The following is a 20576-nucleotide window of genomic DNA, read 5'->3' on the forward strand; positions in this document are numbered from 1 at the left end:
TTTAAATTTTTACAGGATACACACATTCACGGTAGCATTAAAACAACTGAGATGTCAATGTTTCAACCAATGATAGAGGAAGGAAGGATACATGTCATCTCTAAGTTCAGAGTTATGAATTCCTTTGGCAATTATAGGGCAACTGAGAATAAATTCTCAATATGTTTTTGCCGTATGACACAAGTTCAAGTACTACAAGAAGACAATGACAATATCCCTAGGTACAAGTTCAACTACAAACCATTCAATGAGCTTTATAGAATGAAAGGAAACAAGACTTATTTGGCAGGTAAACTTTTATTATAATTTTTGTATCATGATATAGTTCAAAACAGATTATGCAACAAACTTAATATAACTTATTTCTCTTATGTTTGCTTATTTCAATTTCAATACAGATATAATTGGGTTTGTAAAAGATATATACCCCTTGGAGCAAACTATCATTTCTGGAAAGCCAGGGACTAGGAGAGCCTTAAAACTAATCGATGAAGAGTGAGAGTTATCTTATACATCACCTAATCCAACTGTTAATTGTATTTACTAATGCTTGACACTAAAACTTATTATCTTTTATACAAATCAGAAACACAGAATGCACTGTTACTTTGTGGAACCAAATTGCTACAAATCTAGAGAGCGCACTGATAGATCAAGATCCAAACAACATGGTTATGGTGGTCAGTGGAATCTTTGTTACTAATTTTAGAGGTAAGATGAACAATTATACATGTCATAAATAATTTCTTTCATCAATACATAAGTAAAGAGGTTACTTTACGCATAACTTTGCAAATAAAATTTCAGGTAATAATTCTGTGTCATCAAGCACAGCGACCAAAATCTACGTGAACATAACTGAACAAAGAGTATTGGAATTATCTCAGAGGTAATTTTAGTATCTATATTTTTTTTACATACGTAATTAAATTATATATGTACTGACATATGATTTCTGAGCATATATACATAGGTACATGGAGTCGAAAACACAGATGCAGCTAATAGAGACACCAATTAATTACAAATCAAAGCAGAAATTGCTTGAAACACCATCTGCATCTTTGAGCGATCTTATTTTATTCAATGATCCAGAAACCGCTGAGGTAATAAAGATTTTAAAAGATGGCCTATCAGTTATGCAAACTTATTATCAGCTCATATTCATCTTTGTAATTTAAAGGAATATTTCTTTATATGCAATGTGAGAATCAATACTATAATGGATAACCAAAAATGGCGTTATCGCGGATGTCCAAATTGTTTTAGAAAAACAATTGATGCTGGAGATACATTTTGGTGCGCAAAGTGTGACATAGAGGTATTTGCAGAAAATAGGTATGTGTAAATTTACAATACGATCCACAAATACATACCACAAAATGACTTTTGATAATAAATGTTTTGGAATTTTTTTACAGCTATAGGATAACTATGGAAGTTCAGGATGAATCTGCGAAAACTACTTTCGTTGTTATGAACAAGGAAGCTGAAAAATTGGTGAAAATACCGGCTCAAGAGGTTGCAAGAACAATTAAACATGTGAGTACATCTACCTCTTAAAGTATTTTGAAACTCATTTTAAAACACATTCAGTATGTGCCTAAAAAATATTTATTCATTGATCAGGTTAATGGTAGAGAAGTTTTCCCGGAAGTGATAAAAGCCATATGTGGAAAATGTATTAAGGTTCAGGTAAAACTAACGCGATATAATTTCGTGGAAGGTAATGAAGGTTTCACAATAAACAAAGTAATAGAGGAAACTTCAGACAGTTCAGGGGCAATCTTATATAGTTCATACTTCTTTTTGTTTATTTATTAACATACATGAACATCATTATTTGCATTATATCTACTACTAATATCATTATTATGAAAAATAGGATAAAATGGTTTACATTGCTTGAAGATGTGAGCCACGTGCATTATATTCTTTCTAGATTTTTCTCAAGTGAACCACTATAAGGCAAAAGCACAGCATGGACAAATCTAAAGTAAATCTACTGATTAAAAAGATTTGGCAAAGTTTGACATATTTCTTTAAGACTATATGCAAGAGTATATACCAAAAGACCAATATGGATAACATAATAAGATATCATGAACCACAACCTAGGGAGACACACAAGAACAAATACATATGAACGCATGCAAATGCAAGCCATCACACGCGAGCACAACATATAAACACACAAACAAGCATATGAGAAATGATAAACGCATAAAGTGTCAGGTCAAATTGTAGATTTAACAACAAAACTTGGTTTGATGGTGAGTTCAAAACAGGGATACGACAATGAGTCTTTTTGCAATTAACCCAATTTAGAAAGAAAGAAAGCCAACCATAGTTCAAAACTAAAAAAATATCACCCGCCCCGCCATGGTAATGGTCTTTGTCAATTGGAACCGCCCAGCATGAGCAAGCATAACATATCGCTTCGAGAAAATTCCAATAACAAGTAATAGAACCTAATAACAAAGCCTGAGAAATAAACATCAATTATTACTTCATTTTAAAGATAGTACAGGAGAGAAAGATCAGCAATCATAACAAATTTTGATAGAAATATCTCAAAGGGACATTAGGTTTAATCATTGATCCTCAAATTTAAGGAGCTTGAGGGTATGAGAACTGAGAAGGCACTTTTATCAGTATAAACTAATCTATTAACACTACTAATCATCATCATAATAGCATAAACCTAATCTATTAACACTAGCTTAGAACTAAAATCAAAGAAACCTAACAATAAAATTGCCCATGCTTATTAAATAATGGCTAAATTTTGCAGCCCAAAAAAGCTCCCATATAAATATGGGGTGTTTGCCATTACGCCCCCATCTACGTTTTTTCCATTAAAAACAACATTGGGTTCCAATTAACACCAAAATTTGCGCCCCAGGCCAAAAAAACCCTTTTCATTCATTTCAAAAAAAAATTATGTCAGAAACAAACCTTCATTAAACAATTAATCTGTGATAGATTGGATAGCTAACATTCATTGAGGAAGCCTGTAATGCCTAAACAAAACATAACTTGCAACAATATACAATAAATCCATACAAATCAATTATTACAAATCAAAGGCCACTATAAAGAACAAAACAATACAAAACAATCAAAACAAAAAGCCAAAAAAGTTAAAAAATACAGTTCATGTTTTATTCACGGAATGCTCGACAACAATTAGGCTAAACTGGCATGTCATAACATTTAGAGTAACATTTTTTCCAGTTTGAGTTATTTGAGTGAAATTAGAGGCAATATATGATGGTGGCGTTACATTAAAACCAAAATAGTAAATACCAGATAGTCGAGGAAATAGAAATACAAAATTTAAATAATTCAGAATCTAATGAAATTTACCTTAATATATAAACAATATTACATTGATCTTTATCTGTTATATTTGAAATTTACCCTAACATGTTATATTGTAAATTTATTCAAATTCTGAATATGAAAACTGCTGCAAATCTATACAACAAAAATCACCTCAAAAATTCACATATATAAACTTTGGATAGATTGAATACACAGAAATCTACATAAAAAATTCAAGAAAAAAGCAGACTATGCAGCAAAATTATCTTGGAAAAACAACTACATTAGGGCCTAATTCAAAATCACGGAAAGCCAGAAAGCAACGGATTCAGAATAAGTCTCGCATTTGCATGTTATCTGTTATATTTGAAATTTACCCCAACATGTTATATTGTAATTTATTACATGTTATCTGTTATATTTGAAATTTACCCTAACATCTTTTATTACATGTTATCTGTTATATTTGAAATTTAATCAAAAATTATCTGTTATATTTGAAATTTAACCTAACATGTTATATTGTAATTTATTACATGTTATCTGTTATATTTGAAATTTACCCTAACATGTTATATTGTATTTCAAAATCCAGGTACCAGAAAGCAACGGATTCAGCATAAGTCTCGCATTTGCATGTCTACTTATCAAAGAATACTATGCAAATATATCACCAGAATCAGTTAACATGTAATAAAAGCTAAAAAAACAGCTAATAAGTTTATATATATGCAATAAAAGATGAAAAAAGTTAGCATCTTTCCAGTTAAGTAAAAATAAACAAAACTATAATCAAAGACAAAAATAAATAAATCCTCATAAATAATAATAATAACTCAAAATATTCCAAGAGACCGGTAAGAGGCTAAAAGTCTCGCATTTGCATGTCTTTTGTGTCAATGAATGCTAAGCAAATATACCTCCATAAACAGATAACATGCAATAAAAGCTAAAAAGTGTAAATAAGTTTATATATATATTATATATATTATATGTATGCAATAAAAGCTAAAAAAATTAGTATCTTTTCAGTTTAGTAAAAATAAACAAAACTATAATCAAACAAAAATAAATAATTACTCATAAGTAACAAACAAACTCAAAATTTCCAATGAGACAGGTAAAAGGCTAAAAGATCATACCTTGGTGACAAAACTCTGACGCTTCACGACCTAACTTCTGTCTTCGAGATCTATCGCATGGAAGATGAAAGATGATAAAAGTGAGAGCATTAAAGAATGAAATCATCAATCTTTAAACGTTAAATCAACAAATCTGAAAAAAAAAGAAATCTTTACCTAAAACAGTGAACGACGACGAGATTCGACGGAGGAGTCGACGACGAGCTTCGAGGGTGGAGTCGACGACGAGATTTGATGGAGGAGTAGTCGACGAGATTCAATCCCTTGATCAATTGGAGTCGGTTTTGAAGGATGAGAGTGAAAGCAATTTCAGATCTGAAGGAGGCGGCGTACAAATGCAAAAGAAAACACCCAGCCCTAAAAACCCACTCTTAGCTATTTATATGTGTATAATGGGTGTCATTTGTAAAATAATATTTACATAATAATTATTTGCAATAATTTCAATTAGTAGGACTACCAAATCAAACATTTAATGAACTACATTTTGTTAAATTTTCTATGAAATATTTATCAAATTAATAAACAACTGAATCAAACATATCTTAGGTTAAATTCTATTTATTTATAAACCAAATACTGAAAAATATTTTTTTAGTATTAAATAAAATATCGCTTCAAAATTGATCATATACATAAACGAATAATAACCAAATATTAATTAATTTTTCAATTCACTTTCACAATTGTGCTTAATTTATAATTTATAGCAAAATATTAAATTTATTTATAGCATAATATTTAATTTTGTTAACATAATCAATATTTAATTTTGCTATGCAAGAGGAGCATTAACTAAGTAAGAGATTTGGAGAATCATGGAGAGTAGTGATTTTTTTTGAAAAAATGGACGTGGCAATTTATAACCTTTGAAAAGTTGTTCTTTATTCAACTATTTCATCATTCAAAACAATGTTAGTTCGAGATGCATAAACAATTACAGTAAACTTTGGATACATTTGGTCAAATTCTATTCATTTATAAGTCAAACACTAAATATTATTTGTTTAGTACTAAATGAACTATTGAATCAAACTTGATAGAATATACGGATGAATAATAACCGAACTGTTTATTAATTATTCGGTTCACTTCCACGACTATAATTCATATCTAATGGTGAATTCTTTATTTTGGTAACATGTTCAATATTTGTAGAAAATCTTTTAGGAACCGTGCTTTGCACGGGTCTAAATACTACCAGGAAAATATTAAAATTATTTATAGCATAATATTTAATTTTGTTAACATAATCAATGTTTGCAGAATATAACTTAAAAACCGTGCTTTGCACGGGTCTAAATACTAGTTTACATATAAGAAGGGATACCCAAATCTCGCATAAATTACACTCCTTTGTAATTTATCTTATAAAATAATTGAACTTTTTTAAAGGAGGGTTATTTGCATATATTCCTCTTACATAGGTATCTATAAAAATATCCTTTAAATCTTAGTTTTTATAAAATTATCTCTTAAATTATTAATTCTAAAAAAATACCCTGAAAGCAATTAATCGTCATTAACTTTGATAAGTAATTAATTTATAACTGTAATGTAAAAAGTATCAACAAAATAGTCAAATTTTTATCACCAAGTTGATGTTTTGTTGATTTTAAGGATATTTTTTTACAAAGTTGATAATTTGAGAAGTAGTTTTACAAAACTAAGATTTAAATGGTATCTTTACAAATACTCTTGATGTAAAGGATATATATGCAAATAACCCCTTAAAGAAGATCGGCTTATCTACTTCACCCTCCGGGCAAATTCATAGGGTTGAAGTATTTAACTTTATTAAATGAAAATAATAAAATATAACACATTAAGGGGGTGTTTGTTTCAAATCCTATAATTTTAGGATATGGATTTCACCATGTGATTTGAAATCCATAGGTGATTTGTTATGGGTTGGGATTCCTAAAACTTTGTTTGTTTCAACAATATTTTGGGATTTGGAATACTATAATTTGTAATATTTTGTTTGTTTCAACAATATTTTGGAATTTAAAATCCATAATTTGTATAAAGCTTTTGAAATCCACCCCACATCCCACATCCCACGTGAAAAAGATGATTTTACAAATCCTTAAATATATTATTTTTTTATTATTTGGGGATTTAATATCCTAAAACTTATTTTGAAACAAATAAGTTTTATGGAATTCTAAAACCCCAAAAAACCTCTTTTTACATCCCAAAACTTGAAATTCACACCATATTCCAAAAAAATAAAACAAACACCCCCTCATAATTTCTATCTCTGCCTTTTAACCATTATCCTTAGAACAATGGAGGACAATTGTTAGCAAAACAAATTTAATAAGAAGACATTAACAGTCTCTCTCTCTCTCTCTCTCTCTCTCTCTCTCTCTCCGGTAGCAATTGCGCCGCGCACTCCATCTCGATCAGAGTCCCAAAACAAACGCTTACCAAATTTATTTCTTTAATTTTTTTTTAAATAATCAATCTTCTCACTGCACGCAAAAAATATCTTGTCTTGCCCTACTGTAGCGTAAGGTAGCAAAACTGTGGATTAATTTTAGAAAACTCCCTCAACCTTGGAGGGGCCTCACAAAACACCCGACTATTGTCACTCGAGAAAACTTGTCTTGTTGTTTCTTGGGTGTTCTAGGTAACCCCTCAACTTAAAAAATTTAACTTAAGACCCCTCCATCTATGAAGTGTCTCGCAAAACCCTCATTGTCTTTACTTTTCTCTCATAAAATCTCTTGTAATGTTGTTACTTCAAAATATGATATGATCTATTATTTGATAAGAGTCCATTTCAGTTGAAATATACTTTCTAACCAGTTAAAAAAGATCTTGAGCCATTTACAATTCCATTGTAGTATATAGCTGTATATTATATATAAGTATATTATATATACTTATAAGTTATAACTTGAGAGAGAGAGAGTATAACATAAGTATATATGACGTATTTATAAATATGTATTTGTTACATACTTATATTATGTTTATTTAAGTATAGTTATATACTTTACTTATATGATATACTTTTATATATACTAGATGCAATATACTTATATATAATTATACTTATGTACTTATATCTTAGTATCTATATCATAGTAAGAGAGAGAGAGAGAGAGAGAGAGAGAGAGAGTGTCTCTCTCTCTCTCTATATATATATATACTTGCATACTTACAAGCTCTCTCTCACACACACACACACACCGTTCATACTTGCATACTTAAATATATGCAACTATATACACTTAAGACTAAGAGGCTACAACCACTTTCCTTAAAAAAACATATACACTTAGAAAAATATATGAGTATACATCAGCCCGGAGTCCGGTCACCCCTGAATTTTTTGGGCTTTTCCCGAGCCCGGGGCCGGGTTCGAGTCAGACACTGGGCTAGGTCCAGGCCGAAAGCTCAATTGGACACCCCTATGTTTTACCACTCTCTTGTAAGAAGTTCTCAATTTTCTCTTTTAAACAATTTAGCCTCTAAATTTTATCCCTCTTTTCTAAGGAGCTCCCACCTTTTTTTCATTGATGACAAAATCCATAAGTTAACAAGAAAACATGGGGGGTTCTTACGAGAGAGGAACAAAACTCATGAGTTCCATTGTCATAAAAAAAGTTAAGCTTCTTAGACGAGATTTTTTAAGTCACATGCTTGTCACATGACATGTTAGAATTAAATGTATTAATTAGAGGGCTCAAGTGAGAAAGTTTAAGGAATTTTCTCAAATTTCCAATTTTGAGAGAGGTTACCTACAACACCCCAACCTTAAGGAGAGTTTACTCAAATTAATGTTGTTGAGGCCTTGAGGGGGTGTCGTCAAATTAACATTAATCTCGGCTTTTATGCGGAAGGTCCCATAGAATATCTTCCCCTGTATCTTTCCGTGCGCGCGTTCTTTCTCCCTTTGCCGTTGGCGTTGAGAACTAATCCCCAACCAAAACCCCCCTTTCCCTATTTTATACTCTTTTTTTAATATATTTTCCCTTTTAAAATTTAGTTTTTTTTTTCTTTCCTAGCCTTCAACGATCTCTCTCTCGGTCGAAAGTCACGCGCTTTGAAGGTCACGGAGACGAAAGCTTCAAACTTTTTACACGATTTCCTAAATTAATCCCTCGCTCCTTTATAATTTCTCGAGGTTGAGCTTGATCTCATTCTGCAGATTGTTTCTTCGCTTCTTCATCGATCCCCGATTCGCGAATTTAATCGGCTTTTTCTGCTGCTGGTATGATCTCTTCTTTTCCTTTTTATCGCTGCCGTGATTCAAATTGAGTGATTTTGTTGATTAAGCTGCATTTGCTTGATTGGAATGGGGGCAATTTTGGTTGTGTTTCATATCTTTTTCGGGCTTGATTGCATCTGTAAGGACTATCGGATTGATTGGCGATAGGAAAGTATTTAGAGTTTCGTGGATTAGTTTGGTTACCCCTAAATTTGCTAATTGGATGAACAAAGTAGGGGTGCTAAACCGTATCCGTCTCCGAGGAAATATCCGTGGCCGTATCTGTTAGGATATGGATACGAGTACTCAAATCTATAACCAATAGGATATAGTTACGGATATGGTTTTGTAGTGAAATATCTATATCCGTATCCGAAATATCCGAGTACATATTAGTCATACTCTTGCGATAGTTTTGATTCTTAGATTATTGATTTGTGGTTAATTTTGATGATCAAGATGTCTAATATTAATTTTTCAGTTATAATGAAGATATTAACGAACTCTTTGTATCACATGAACTATATTTTTGATACGAGTCGCCGTGCGAGCACCCTTGATCGCGGAATTATCAAGAGTGGGTTGCGAAGAAAATAATAGAAGAACACACAAAAGAGTTGATTTGGGCGAAGGAAAATACCTTCTCTAGATTATGAGAATTAATAGATTACAAATCTCTCTCTCACAATCTCTCTAGATCAAAGAACAACCTTCCTGATCTCTTTTCTGATTACAATATCGTTGGAAAACCTTAGGAAAGTCATGTTTCTATTTATATCAAATAGAAATCCTAAACAGTGCAGGAAACTGGGCCCAGGCCCAAAACTGCGTCGCGATCGACCGCGGCGGTCGACCGTTGCTGATTCGCGGTCGACCGAACCAAAAACCCGAGAGCAGTTTTGATTACAGTCATGGCGCGGTCGACCGTGACGGTCGATCGGAAACGTGCGGTCAACCGCGACGGTCGACCGCCTAGCTTCGTGCACGTTCAGAAGCGCAGAAGCACCAGCAGCCTTCTTCTGTTCGTTCCTGCAGTCTTCGACGTTGCCGCCCCCGACGACTTCTTCCACGTCTCCATTCTCAAGATACCATGAGAATCATCTATCCTCACACTTATGATGATGATCGCTAAGTTCCTGAAGAGAAGATACACCGTATCATGGGTCCTCCCTTTAGGAACTTAAAGTCCCGTTCAAGTTAGAACTTCAACTGAGGGAACTCGCGAGCCCCTCCTTCTCTATTGAACCACTTAGTCTTGTTAAGAACCTGACCTTGACGTCCAATGAGAAACGACTCATTCGTCCCCTGTCTCGTCGTGGTCATCTTTCGCTCCAAAATACAATCTTCTTTCAGCGGCTCCTCTCTATCAAACCACAAGTCTTCAACATGCGGTAAGATCATCTTATCGTCACCTTCATCATCCAATAATGGAGGCTCAAACAACTTCAAATACTCGGCATTGATCACCGAATACATGCCTAAGTAAGGCGGCAAATCTAGTCTGAAAGCGTTATCGCCAATCTGATCGAGAATCTGAAACGGACCATAACGAATAGGCTTTAACTTCTTCCCCTCTCCTTTTAGCCTCTCCTTACTCAATTTTAGCTATATCATATCGCCTTTGCCAAAGTTACAAGGAACCCGATGTTGATCATGCTTCGTCTTGTACTTAGCTTGTGATTTCTTCAATTGAGCTTCAACCGCGGCATGGATATTTGCAATCTTCTTTAGAAATCGCTGAGCACGTTGTCTTTCGTTCCCCTCTTTGCCGTCAACAGTAACTTCACACGAAAATACTAGATCGAACGGACTTGGTGGTAAGAATCCATAACACGTCTCAAACGGTGACCTTCCCGAAGATCCATGAATCGTCCGATTAAAAGCAAACTGTAAATATGGTAAACTCTCATCCTAAGTCTTAGGATGCTTAGAATTATACCCCCGTAACATATGCACCATAGTCCGATTGACTACCTCCGTTTGCCCGTCTGTTTGTGGATGAAAGGCCATACTCTTCTTCCGTTTAGTGTCCATCAAACTCCACAAAGAATCCCAAAAATATCCGAGAAACCGGCTGTTCCGATCCGAAATAATTGAACTCGGCAACCCAAAGTGCTTCCACACATGCTCAAAGAACAACTGCGCTGCACCCGCTTCCATCACGATCTTCTTATAAGGAATCAAGATCACCCCGGTCCACCACAACGTACAAATAGTCATGCCCGCGCTTCGTAGTCGGCAACCCTCCTAGAAAATCCATAGAAATGCTCTCCCACGGCCTAGAAGGAATCGGTAGTGGTAGGTACAATCCCCTCTTCCTGTTAGAAGGCTTCGAAATACAGCATAACTTACACCCTCCAACATATTTGGTCATATCATCAAGCATCCGTGGTCAAAACACATGTCGCTGTAGATTGAGAAGCGTCTTCTGAATCCCAAAATGCCCTTGCACACGCGAGGTATGTGCTTTTCGAATCCACTGCAACCTATCACCATCCTTCGGAATACATTGTGATGTCCCACGATACAACAAGCTATCCTCTCCAAGTGTATACTCCCCCATTCGACCAGCCTTCGTCTGCTCGAACACATTACCGAAGTCTCTACTGGATGCATACAACTGTACATACTCCAACGGAACCAATGGCTGAATGCGCGTCGCCACCAATAAAAACCTTAACGGCGGACGAGATAACATATCGGCCAACTTGTTCGTCGTCCCCTTCTTGTACCTAATAATGATGTTGAAAGCCATCAAATAAGACATCCACTTCATGTGCCGGGCCTGCTGTAGCTTCGTCTGGGCATGTAAGAACTCCAACGGCTTGTGATCCGAGTGCACAACCACCTCCTTCCCCAACAAGTACACCCTCCAATGCTTAATTGCTTGATATAGTGCATAAAACTCATTGTCGTAGGTCGGGTAATTCGCAATGGCACCCGAAAACATCTCAGAATGGTATTCTACCGGCTTCTCATCTCGAATTAACACCGTGCCCATCGCATAACTAGAAGCGTCGGTCTCCACCTCGAAAGTCCGCTGTAAATTCGGCAATACCAACACCGGTGCTTTCGAGATCTTCCTCTTTAGCAACTGAAAAACCTCCTCATGCATCCTCCCCCACTCGAACTGAACTTTAACCTTTGTGAGGTCATGTAACGGTACCGCATAAGTCAAAAAATATCGAATGAACTTGCGCAAATACTGACAAGCCCACATGAAGCTTCTTACCTCAGTCACTGTCTTCGGCGTCGGTCACTTCGTCATCACCGCCATCTTGCCCAGATCTATCCTCCTCTGGCCCTTTCCTACGATGAAGCCGAGATACACCAACTCATCATTCTCAAACTCGCACTTCTTCCCGTTGAGCTTTAGCTGTCCGTCCTGTAACACTTCAAACACCTTCTCAACATGAATAAGATGCTCCTCCCAGGTCCTGCTGTACACCAAGATGTCATCAAGGTAAACTATCACAAAATCCTCTATAAAAGGTCACAACAAATCGTTCATAAGTCTCATAAAGGTAGCCAGAGCATTGCAAAATCCAAACGGCATCACCAACCACTCGAACAGGTCCTGTTTGGTCTTGAACGCAGTCTTCCAAGTGTCTTCCTCCCGTATCCTCACCTGATGATAGTCAGATTTCAGATCCAACTTCGTAAAGAACCTCGCTCCCTCCAACTGGTCCATAAGGTTATCGATTTGCGGTAATGGGTAACGATTCTTTATGGTTATCTTGTTGAGCGCTCGGTAATCCACGCACATGCGCCAACCTCCATCCTTTTTGGGCACCAACAATACTGGTGACCCGGAAGGCGAACAACTCGGCACAATCACTCCCGTCTCTAAGAGCTCCTGAACCTGCTTCTTGATCTCTTCGGACTCCTGTACTGATGTGCGGTATAAACCTATGTTTGGTAATGAACTCTCACCGGTCAACATAATCTCATGCTCTACACCTCGACGTGGTGGTAGTCCCGTGATCTTCGAAAATAAGTCCGCATACTTGACCTTCAACCTGTCAAGATCTCACTCCTGAAGCTTGCTCAAGGTGGACAAACATATCCTACTTAGCTGTTCTTCATAAGGCCGAATGAACAACAAAATGAACTTCCTGTCCGCATTCACCAACCTCTTAGCCTGAGTCACTGTCACCAAGCTCGTCTCCTGTGGAAGAGATGCCGAACGAAAAATAAATTGCTCGTCATCCTTGATGAATGTATACTTTTGGGCCCGCCGATCATATACCACGTATCTATCCCACAAGTAAGGACTGCCCAAAATAACTTGACAAACATCCAACGGAACCACGTCGCATGTGACCTCGTCAATATACGACTCATGGAGTGCAAACCTGAACGTACACTGGTTCACCACACTCAATCCCGCCTCCTTCTGAATCCACCATAACGGATAGGGCTTCAGATGCTTCACCGTCTTCAATCACAGCTTCTGTACTAATGCCTCAGATATCAGACTCTTCTGACTTCCTGTATCTACAATAGCATCCATCAAACTGGTCTTGACCTGCAACTTCAGAACAAAGAGCTGCTCCTTCGGGTCGTCGTCTTCTTTAATGGCCTGCTTTTTCACCATAAGGTTGAGACTGCTATTGGGTTCAGTCATCCCGGGAACCTCCTTCGGACCTTGTGCTATCACGTACGTCTTCTTCTCCTCCTTCTTTAACCCTTTTGGCTTCAGATGAGGATACTTATCCTAGTAACGATCAGCCACGTGTCCTGTCTGTTTGCAGTGATTGCATGTCAATCCTGTCTTTCCCGAGTCACCCTTCTTTTTTTCGTCCTTAGGTTGAGAGCCATCCGACTTGCTCCCTGATGGTTTGGAGTCTCCCTTCATCTCGTTCCTTTCTTCTGTCTGCCCTCAATGGCAATGACCTTCACGCTCGTCTCTGCGATAGTTTCGACCGAGAACAGCTTCATCTCCTTCCGGATGTAATCATTCAGACCCGCCATGTACTTCATAAAGATGGGGTACTCGTCCGTTGCGATGTTTAGAACCATCGCCTGCTGTTGGAACTCCGTCGTGTACTCTTGAACGATCTGATTATACTTTTGACGCAAGTCATACCACTTGTACCAACGCTCCTCAAGGAACCCCACTGGATAAAACTGCTTCCTAAGTAGCTCCTTGAACTTATTCCACGATACCATCCTCTTCTCCTGTTTGTAATAGGATTTCCACTATGTCAACGCGTGCCCCGAAAGCTTCAAAGTCGCGAACACTATCTTTTCCTTGGATGAATATCCGTAGAGAGTAAAGTACATCTCCATATGCTCGATCCAATCATCGAGCTTCTCTACATTGATACTCCCATCATAAACAGGAATCTCAACCTTAAAGTCAATCTTTAAATTCTGGTAATTATTCTTACCCCCTTGATGTCCAGCGATCTTAACAATCTCGGTCTCCCCCTCTGAATCAGATCTCTCGCTCTCTTCATCGGACTCGACGAGTTTCTTCTTACCATTCGGAAAAGATTCCTTCTTTTTGTCCCCTCTGTTGATGAGACTTACGAGTTCGGTGAGAGTAGTCCCGATCGTCTCGATCTGCTTCTCCATGATATCAAGTCTTGCTGAATTATCTGCTTCAGTCATCTTCTCCTTCATTAATTTCTGGACTCCTTCCAATGAAAGAATGATCTCACCAAGCTTCTTGTACTGTGATCGAGTAAGGATTATACACAGGATGTCCCTTCACAGGATTTGATTTGCTCTGATACCAAATTGATACGAGTCGCCATGCGAGCACCCTTAATCGCGGAATTATCAAGAGTGGGTTGCGAAGAAAATAACAGAAGAACACACAAAAGAATTGATTTGGGCGAAAGAAAATACATTCTCTAGATTATGAGAATTAATAGATTACAAATCTCTCTCTCACAATCTCTCTAGATTAAAGAACAACCTCCCTGATCTCTTTTCTGATTACAATCTCGTTGGAAAACCCTAGGAAAGTCGTGTTTCTATTTATATCAAATAGAAATCCTAAACATTGCAGGAAACTGGGCCTAGGCCCAAAACTGCGTCGCGGTCGACCGTGGCTGATTCGCGGTCGACCGAACCAAAAACCCGAGAGCAGTTTTGATTACAGTCATGACGCGATCGACCGTGGCGGTCGACCGGAAACGTGCGGTCGACCGCCTTCAGTTCCAGCTCCTCCTGAGCTTCGTGCACGTTCGCGGTTGACCGTGGCGGTCGACCGCAGAAGCACCAGCAGCCTTCTTTTGTTCGCTCCTGCAGTCTTCGACGTTGCCGCCCCCGACGACTTCTTCCACGTCTCCATTCTCAAGATACCATGAGAATCATCTATCCTCATACTTCTGATGAGGATCGCTAAGTTCCTGAAGAGAAGATAACACCCGTATTAATTTTTCTCAATACTATCTACTTTTCTCATAGCTATTTTGTATCCGTATCTGAATCCGAGATGGGTAAGCGGATATGTATATGGTAAGCATCATATCCGAGCCGTATCCGGACAGAATGCACCCCTAGACCTTGTTTCTGTATTTTAGCCCGAAAAAAGCCTTTATGGCTTAACCCTCATCATGAGATATCTATGAAATAAATAAGTTGGCTTTGTATGTCTATCATTTATTTGTATCATGCATTTGAATTGAACCTTTCCTTTAAAGTAAAAGTGAGAGAAACTTGGTGACGGTCTACAGAAATTTGCAACTGCAACCAGTTGACAGCAAGATATTTATTGAAACGTTAATTTTTTGAAACTTTTTATAGTTGCGAAAGTAATACAGATCCAGCGGAACAAGTAGTTGCACTTTGCAACTTTAGTTTCTGGAATTCTTGAGAATTTGGTTGATAATAGTTTGAGTTTCGGGCTTTATGTGAATGATAGGTGCTCAAGTATATGATCAGTTATGATCGCGTTGTTTCTGTTATTCTGAGTTGCACATGACTAATTGCTTTATTCGTGAGTTTGCAATCCCTTTCTGCAACAGTCCTATAGTTTCTGCTTGTTTATGTATGATCTTTGACGTAAGAAGTGGTTTTGACATTCTAGTTCATCTACAAGGAGCATACAGCACGGGGTTGTCAAGAAAAGGGGAACCCAGTAATTTTCCGGCCAGCACCATGACAAATGTAATTCATTATGAAGCTGGCAGTTCTAGCTCTACTTCTGTTAGCAGCCAAGGGAATGAGACCAATGATGATAGGATGATTGCAGAAATTCTCTCTGAGGAATATGCTAATTTAGATGGTGCAGTTGGAAGACGTCTTTCAAGCCTGTCATCTATTCCTGTGAGATTTTAGTCTTTTATCAATATTATTTGCATTTTGATGGTCAAGAATGGTGCTTTTGCAGTTTTTATTGTCATTTAGGACGAATAATCCTTGGTGATATAGATATCTGTTTGGATTCTCTAATTTGATCCTTTCATGTGCAGATCTATATGGATCCTTTGGGGTAAAGTTGCACCCCTATGAACTTAAAAATTACATTATAAAGCTTTATAAAGTTGCAATCTGCCCCCCCATATTTTAATAAAATTTGCACCCCCAACAAATTATGAAGTGTACTGGGTGTAGTGAAAAGCAATCAAGTAGTTGAAATAGTTCTAAAGTATGATAGAATTAAGCTGATAAAATGTACGGAGTGCATTCTGATCCGGCATTATAGTTTTGTAATAGGGTCACATAACCCCCCTAACTTTAGAGGGTGTTGCATATAAACCCAATGAACTTTGTTTAGCTCACTTAACCCAGCTGAACTTTGGGGTGTGTCACAAAACCCTACCCCCCTACATGTAATTTACGAATAACTAAAGTTTTATTGAAAGAAAAAAAAAATCCAGAATTTAAGAGAGAGATGGTATATTACCTACAAATAAGAAATAACAAAGTTTAAATTTTGTTCTCTTAAGAAAATTTTAGTTATTTGCAAATTACATGCAAGTAAGGCTATGTGAGGTTAGAAGTGACATTAACCCTTCATTATATTATATCTTTAGTTTTAGGTCAACAGATACTTATTGTCCGCCCCAATCATTTTTCCTGGATCCACTAATGGATGTTTTCATTTGTTGAAAGTATTTTTCCTGAGTCACTCATTAAATATTCTAAAAATTGCATTGGAATTTCTAATGCAATTTTCCTTCCCATGTTTTTTTTTCAAAATTTGTGTTTTACCATATGGCTTTGCTTCTTTAATTTGTACACACACTAACTAAATGCCCGCCACCACCCAACACACACAGACATATACATTTAGAGACGCACACCTATATGTATGTATGTATGCGCGCGCGTGTGTGTACAAGGGAGAGAGATGTACATGTATGCCCACCCTACTACTCACATCGAAGCATGTGAACTTCTTATCTCCTGTTTCTTGGCAACTCATACCCGGTATTCCTGTTTCTGTGCATGCGTGCGCGTACGTGCGCATGTGTTCTCGTTGAAGATTGTATCCATTCGTCATGGACATATTATTTTATTTTCTGCATTGTTTCTTTAACTTATGTTCTTCCTGGTAGGTAAGGTAATTTTAATCTTCTTCACATTATTTTTCAAAATATTGCAGCATGTTCCTCGGATCAACACATATTTTCCAACAGTGAATGATGCAAGTCTAGATCACCAGCGTTTATTTCAGAGGTAACTACTGTTCTTTGGCAGTTATCAAAAGAGGGATGTAACTGTTACTGTTGCAATAATTTAATTTCATACACTTATTTCCTAAATCGCTTTCTTATCATTCATTCTGCATATTAATCATCTCAGTTTGTTCATTGCTAACCACTTGTGGGCTTCTTTACTTTATATTACATGTTGCCCCCTTCCCCCCATATATATGCCCCATTTTATATTTTTGGCCTTTCATGTCATTTCTTGAATCTCAATCATGGTGTATTAATAATAGTTTTATTAGTCTATTTCTGGACTTCTTCGGACCAGACCTGTCTTTGTCTGTTCTCTATATAAGTGTCATTTTGTGAATTTTATCTTTTCTTATTACTTATGCTACATCTATCATCATATGACTGTATATATAAAATGTTAAAATAAACCGTGTGTGTTCTCCTTTAAAGAAATGCCACATGCGAACCATATTCCTTTCACATCTTTGCTGGCAAGACCATCCACTGATCATGCCTTACATACTTCTTTCACATGTTTTTTTTACTGATATTTTAAGTGCCTGTATATTTAACTTTTCTTATAGGTTAAATGCTTATGGCTTATTTGAAGTAAAGGTTTCTGGTGATGGCAATTGCCAGGTATGTTTGCTGGTTTATAATTAGTCAAATAATTATAAAAGATGACTATTTTAGGAAACAGGATTCTGAAACTTTTGATCGTAATTTTTCTTGTTCATATGGCAGTTCCGGGCAATCTCAGACCAGCTGTACAGATCACCAGAACATCATAAACATGTTCGAAAAGAAGTCGTGAAGCAGGTATCTGTTAGACATTCTACTCATTTTCAGTCTTTTGTATTCTTTTCAGTAAGCTTGTTGCAAGGACTGTAGTGGATCACACAAATTTGTAGACCCTCAAATATTTGTTGTAGGACCCAATCGATCTCTAGGTTGTCATGGTTGAGAGTGGATGGGAATGCAAGTGGATCCTATAAATTTATAGTGGATCTTCGAATGGTTATTGTAGGATCCAATTTGTTGCCACCAATGTTACATGTGTATTTCTATGTGAAGCCATACCGGTACCCAAACTTCTTGGACACTTCTTGAATATATGCGTAACTTTACTTGGGTGTGACTCAGTTATGTAATGCATATTTAATTTAAAACACTCTTCATACACTTCTTGGATGTATATTCTAATCGTTGGACATGGGTTGGGTTCGTTTCTGCCATACAGAATTTTAATTCTCATAACATGTGAATTAAAACCAATATTGATCTCTTGTAAATTATTAATTTTAATACATATAAATATATGTATACATACATATATATGGCTGTCTCCCCGTACCCTACAAATTTGCTGTGTCCCTTGCCAGTACTTGTACCCGCATCCATTTCTATGCAACTTGGGTTGCCACTAGGTTGTTTTTGTAGCTGGCTTTGAGAGGGAGGCTGCAGGGAAGATTAGCTGAGTAAAATTTAATGCATTTCCTGCAGCATTTCTCTTTTGATGCTGATATCGAGTTTCCCCCTTTTCTCCTTTTTATATATTTCTTTCCATAAGTAGGATATTTTTGGGAATTGATTAGGATCTTGTGGGTTATTCAGCAAATGACAATGCATTTCTTCTTATCAATTTCTCCTTTTCTTCCACCTTGTCCAGCTTAAAGAGTCCCGTTCTCTATATGAAGGTTATGTTCCCATGAAGTATAAGAGCTACTGCAAGAAAATGCGGAAGTAGGTCTTCTTGTACTGAAATTAATTTTCTGCTATTTTTTTTCTTGAGGAAAACCTCCCTTTACTGGCACATGACAGTCTAAATTACATTCCACAGGTCAGGCGAATGGGGTGATCATGTTACATTACAAGCAGCAGCTGATAAGGTAGGTATTCAGAACTAAGTTTAGCAAATGTTGTTAGACTTACGGAGTCATCATCTACCTAATTTAGCATATAATTTTGCTATTATGTGATGATATTGAGTGCATGTTTATATTTTAATCTAGATTTATTGGCTTATTCAGAAAATACATTTCTGAACTTGTTTAAAGATGATTTGGTTTACTGGAAGCTGTACCATCCTACTGTTACATTTTTGTGACGGTTCTGTTAAATGTAGTCTTGACAGAAATTGTTAGCTCAGGATGGAAGGGGGGAGCCTTAGTTTTCGTTCCATCTCTCTTATTTGGGTTGATTTCACAATGTCTTCGTAACTGTTGATATAGAATCTTCAATATATTTGTTGCTGGCTGGTTGCCATTGCTTTCTTATATAGTCATTTGAAAAAAGAACTCTCCTATGCTCTAGTTTTATTCTCTATTTTATTTGCCGTTTGGAGCAATGAGTTGTTTGCTTACTACGTTTAGAGATACCTCTTCTGTATGTGAATAAAAATATCTCCCTACTCATTAATGTTATTTACTATTTTATTTGCAGTTTGGGGCAAAGATTTGTCTGCTTACTTCATTTAGAGATACCTGTTTTGTCGAAATTGTTCCACGAAACCAGGCACCTCAGAGAGGTAATAATGCAAGTTTATACTCAAGCTTCATAAGTATTATGCAGAGAACTTTAATAGATTTCAAGTTCAAAATTTCTATTATGACAACAATAAATATTGATGTCACTCGAAGCAAGAGCAGACCTGTTATACATTTTGTATAAATGCATGGAAATTTTTGCAGCTGAGAATAATCATTAGCTTTCATATGTAAGGCCAGAAGAAATCCCATGCTCTGGTACAATGTCAGATAGCAAATTTACACAAAAACTGAAGTCTATGGATTATGGGAAGACAATGTGAATCAATCTTAAAACTTAAACAATTCCAATATTCATCAGTCATTTTAATTCTGTTATAGCTTTTTTTTTTGGTTGAATGCATATAAGTGTATCATATGATTTTTTTTTCTTTTCCCTATTGTAGAGCTATGGCTGAGTTTCTGGTCTGAAGTACATTATAACTCACTTTATGAACTCCAAGGTCAGTTATTCTTATCAGCTCTCCTGAATGTTATTTTTTTAATTTTTTTATTACTTTGATAGCTTCTATAGCATGCTTAGTTTATTTACCTTCAGAGAGTTTCTTCTTCCCACATTAAAACTGTTGATAATTGTTTCTTGTGGTATCTTGCAGATATGAAAGTCAAGTACAAGCCGAGAAAGAAGCATTGGTTATTTTGAAGGGCTTCCTATATCTGTAGCATTGATACTGAGGTTACTTCAACATTTGTGCATATATAATTTTATTTTTTCCTG

The 20576-nt window shown here is 36.4% G+C and overlaps 2 protein-coding genes across 5 annotated transcripts in view; both read left to right on the forward strand.

Annotated features, from left to right (window-relative positions):
• On the forward strand, positions 1-1776 carry LOC109824248 (replication protein A 70 kDa DNA-binding subunit B-like). Its single transcript, XM_020390793.1, has 7 exons — positions 1-289; positions 399-495; positions 587-711; positions 808-889; positions 974-1106; positions 1184-1338; positions 1422-1776. The coding sequence occupies exons 1-7, from the start codon at positions 52-54 to the stop codon at positions 1561-1563; spliced, it is 972 nt and encodes a 323-aa protein (XP_020246382.1). The 5' UTR covers positions 1-51; the 3' UTR covers positions 1564-1776.
• Positions 8401-20576, forward strand: part of LOC109824558 (OTU domain-containing protein DDB_G0284757) — a 16076-nt gene continuing 3900 nt past the window's right edge. Inside the window, exons 1-11 of one of the 4 annotated variants that reach the window (XM_020391183.1) lie at positions 8401-8532; positions 8632-8694; positions 15734-15972; positions 17255-17328; positions 17897-17951; positions 18057-18131; positions 18982-19055; positions 19153-19201; positions 19755-19839; positions 20245-20301; positions 20455-20576. In XM_020391183.1, coding sequence (XP_020246772.1) covers positions 15805-15972; positions 17255-17328; positions 17897-17951; positions 18057-18131; positions 18982-19055; positions 19153-19201; positions 19755-19839; positions 20245-20301; positions 20455-20501 — 684 coding nt within the window. In that variant the 5' untranslated portion in view covers positions 8401-8532; positions 8632-8694; positions 15734-15804 and the 3' untranslated portion in view covers positions 20502-20576. Of the gene's footprint in view, positions 8695-15733; positions 15973-17254; positions 17329-17896; positions 17952-18056; positions 18132-18981; positions 19056-19152; positions 19202-19754; positions 19840-20244; positions 20302-20454 lie in introns of all 4 variants that reach the window. The other 3 variants (XM_020391186.1, XM_020391184.1, XM_020391185.1) reach the window with 3 other exon arrangements.

Source organism: Asparagus officinalis, chromosome 9, assembly GCF_001876935.1.
Source record: "Asparagus officinalis chromosome 9, Aspof.V1, whole genome shotgun sequence".
NCBI lineage: Eukaryota > Viridiplantae > Streptophyta > Magnoliopsida > Asparagales > Asparagaceae > Asparagus > Asparagus officinalis.

Coding starts and splice junctions, on each gene's coding strand:
- LOC109824248 (XM_020390793.1), top strand. CDS start 52: ATGTCAATGTTTCAACCAATGATAGAGGAAGGAAGGATACATGTCATC. Junction 290..398: donor AAACAAGACTTATTTGGCAG/GTAAACTTTTAT, acceptor ATTTCAATACAG/ATATAATTGGGTTTGTAAAA. Junction 1,107..1,183: donor ATGATCCAGAAACCGCTGAG/GTAATAAAGATT, acceptor TGTAATTTAAAG/GAATATTTCTTTATATGCAA.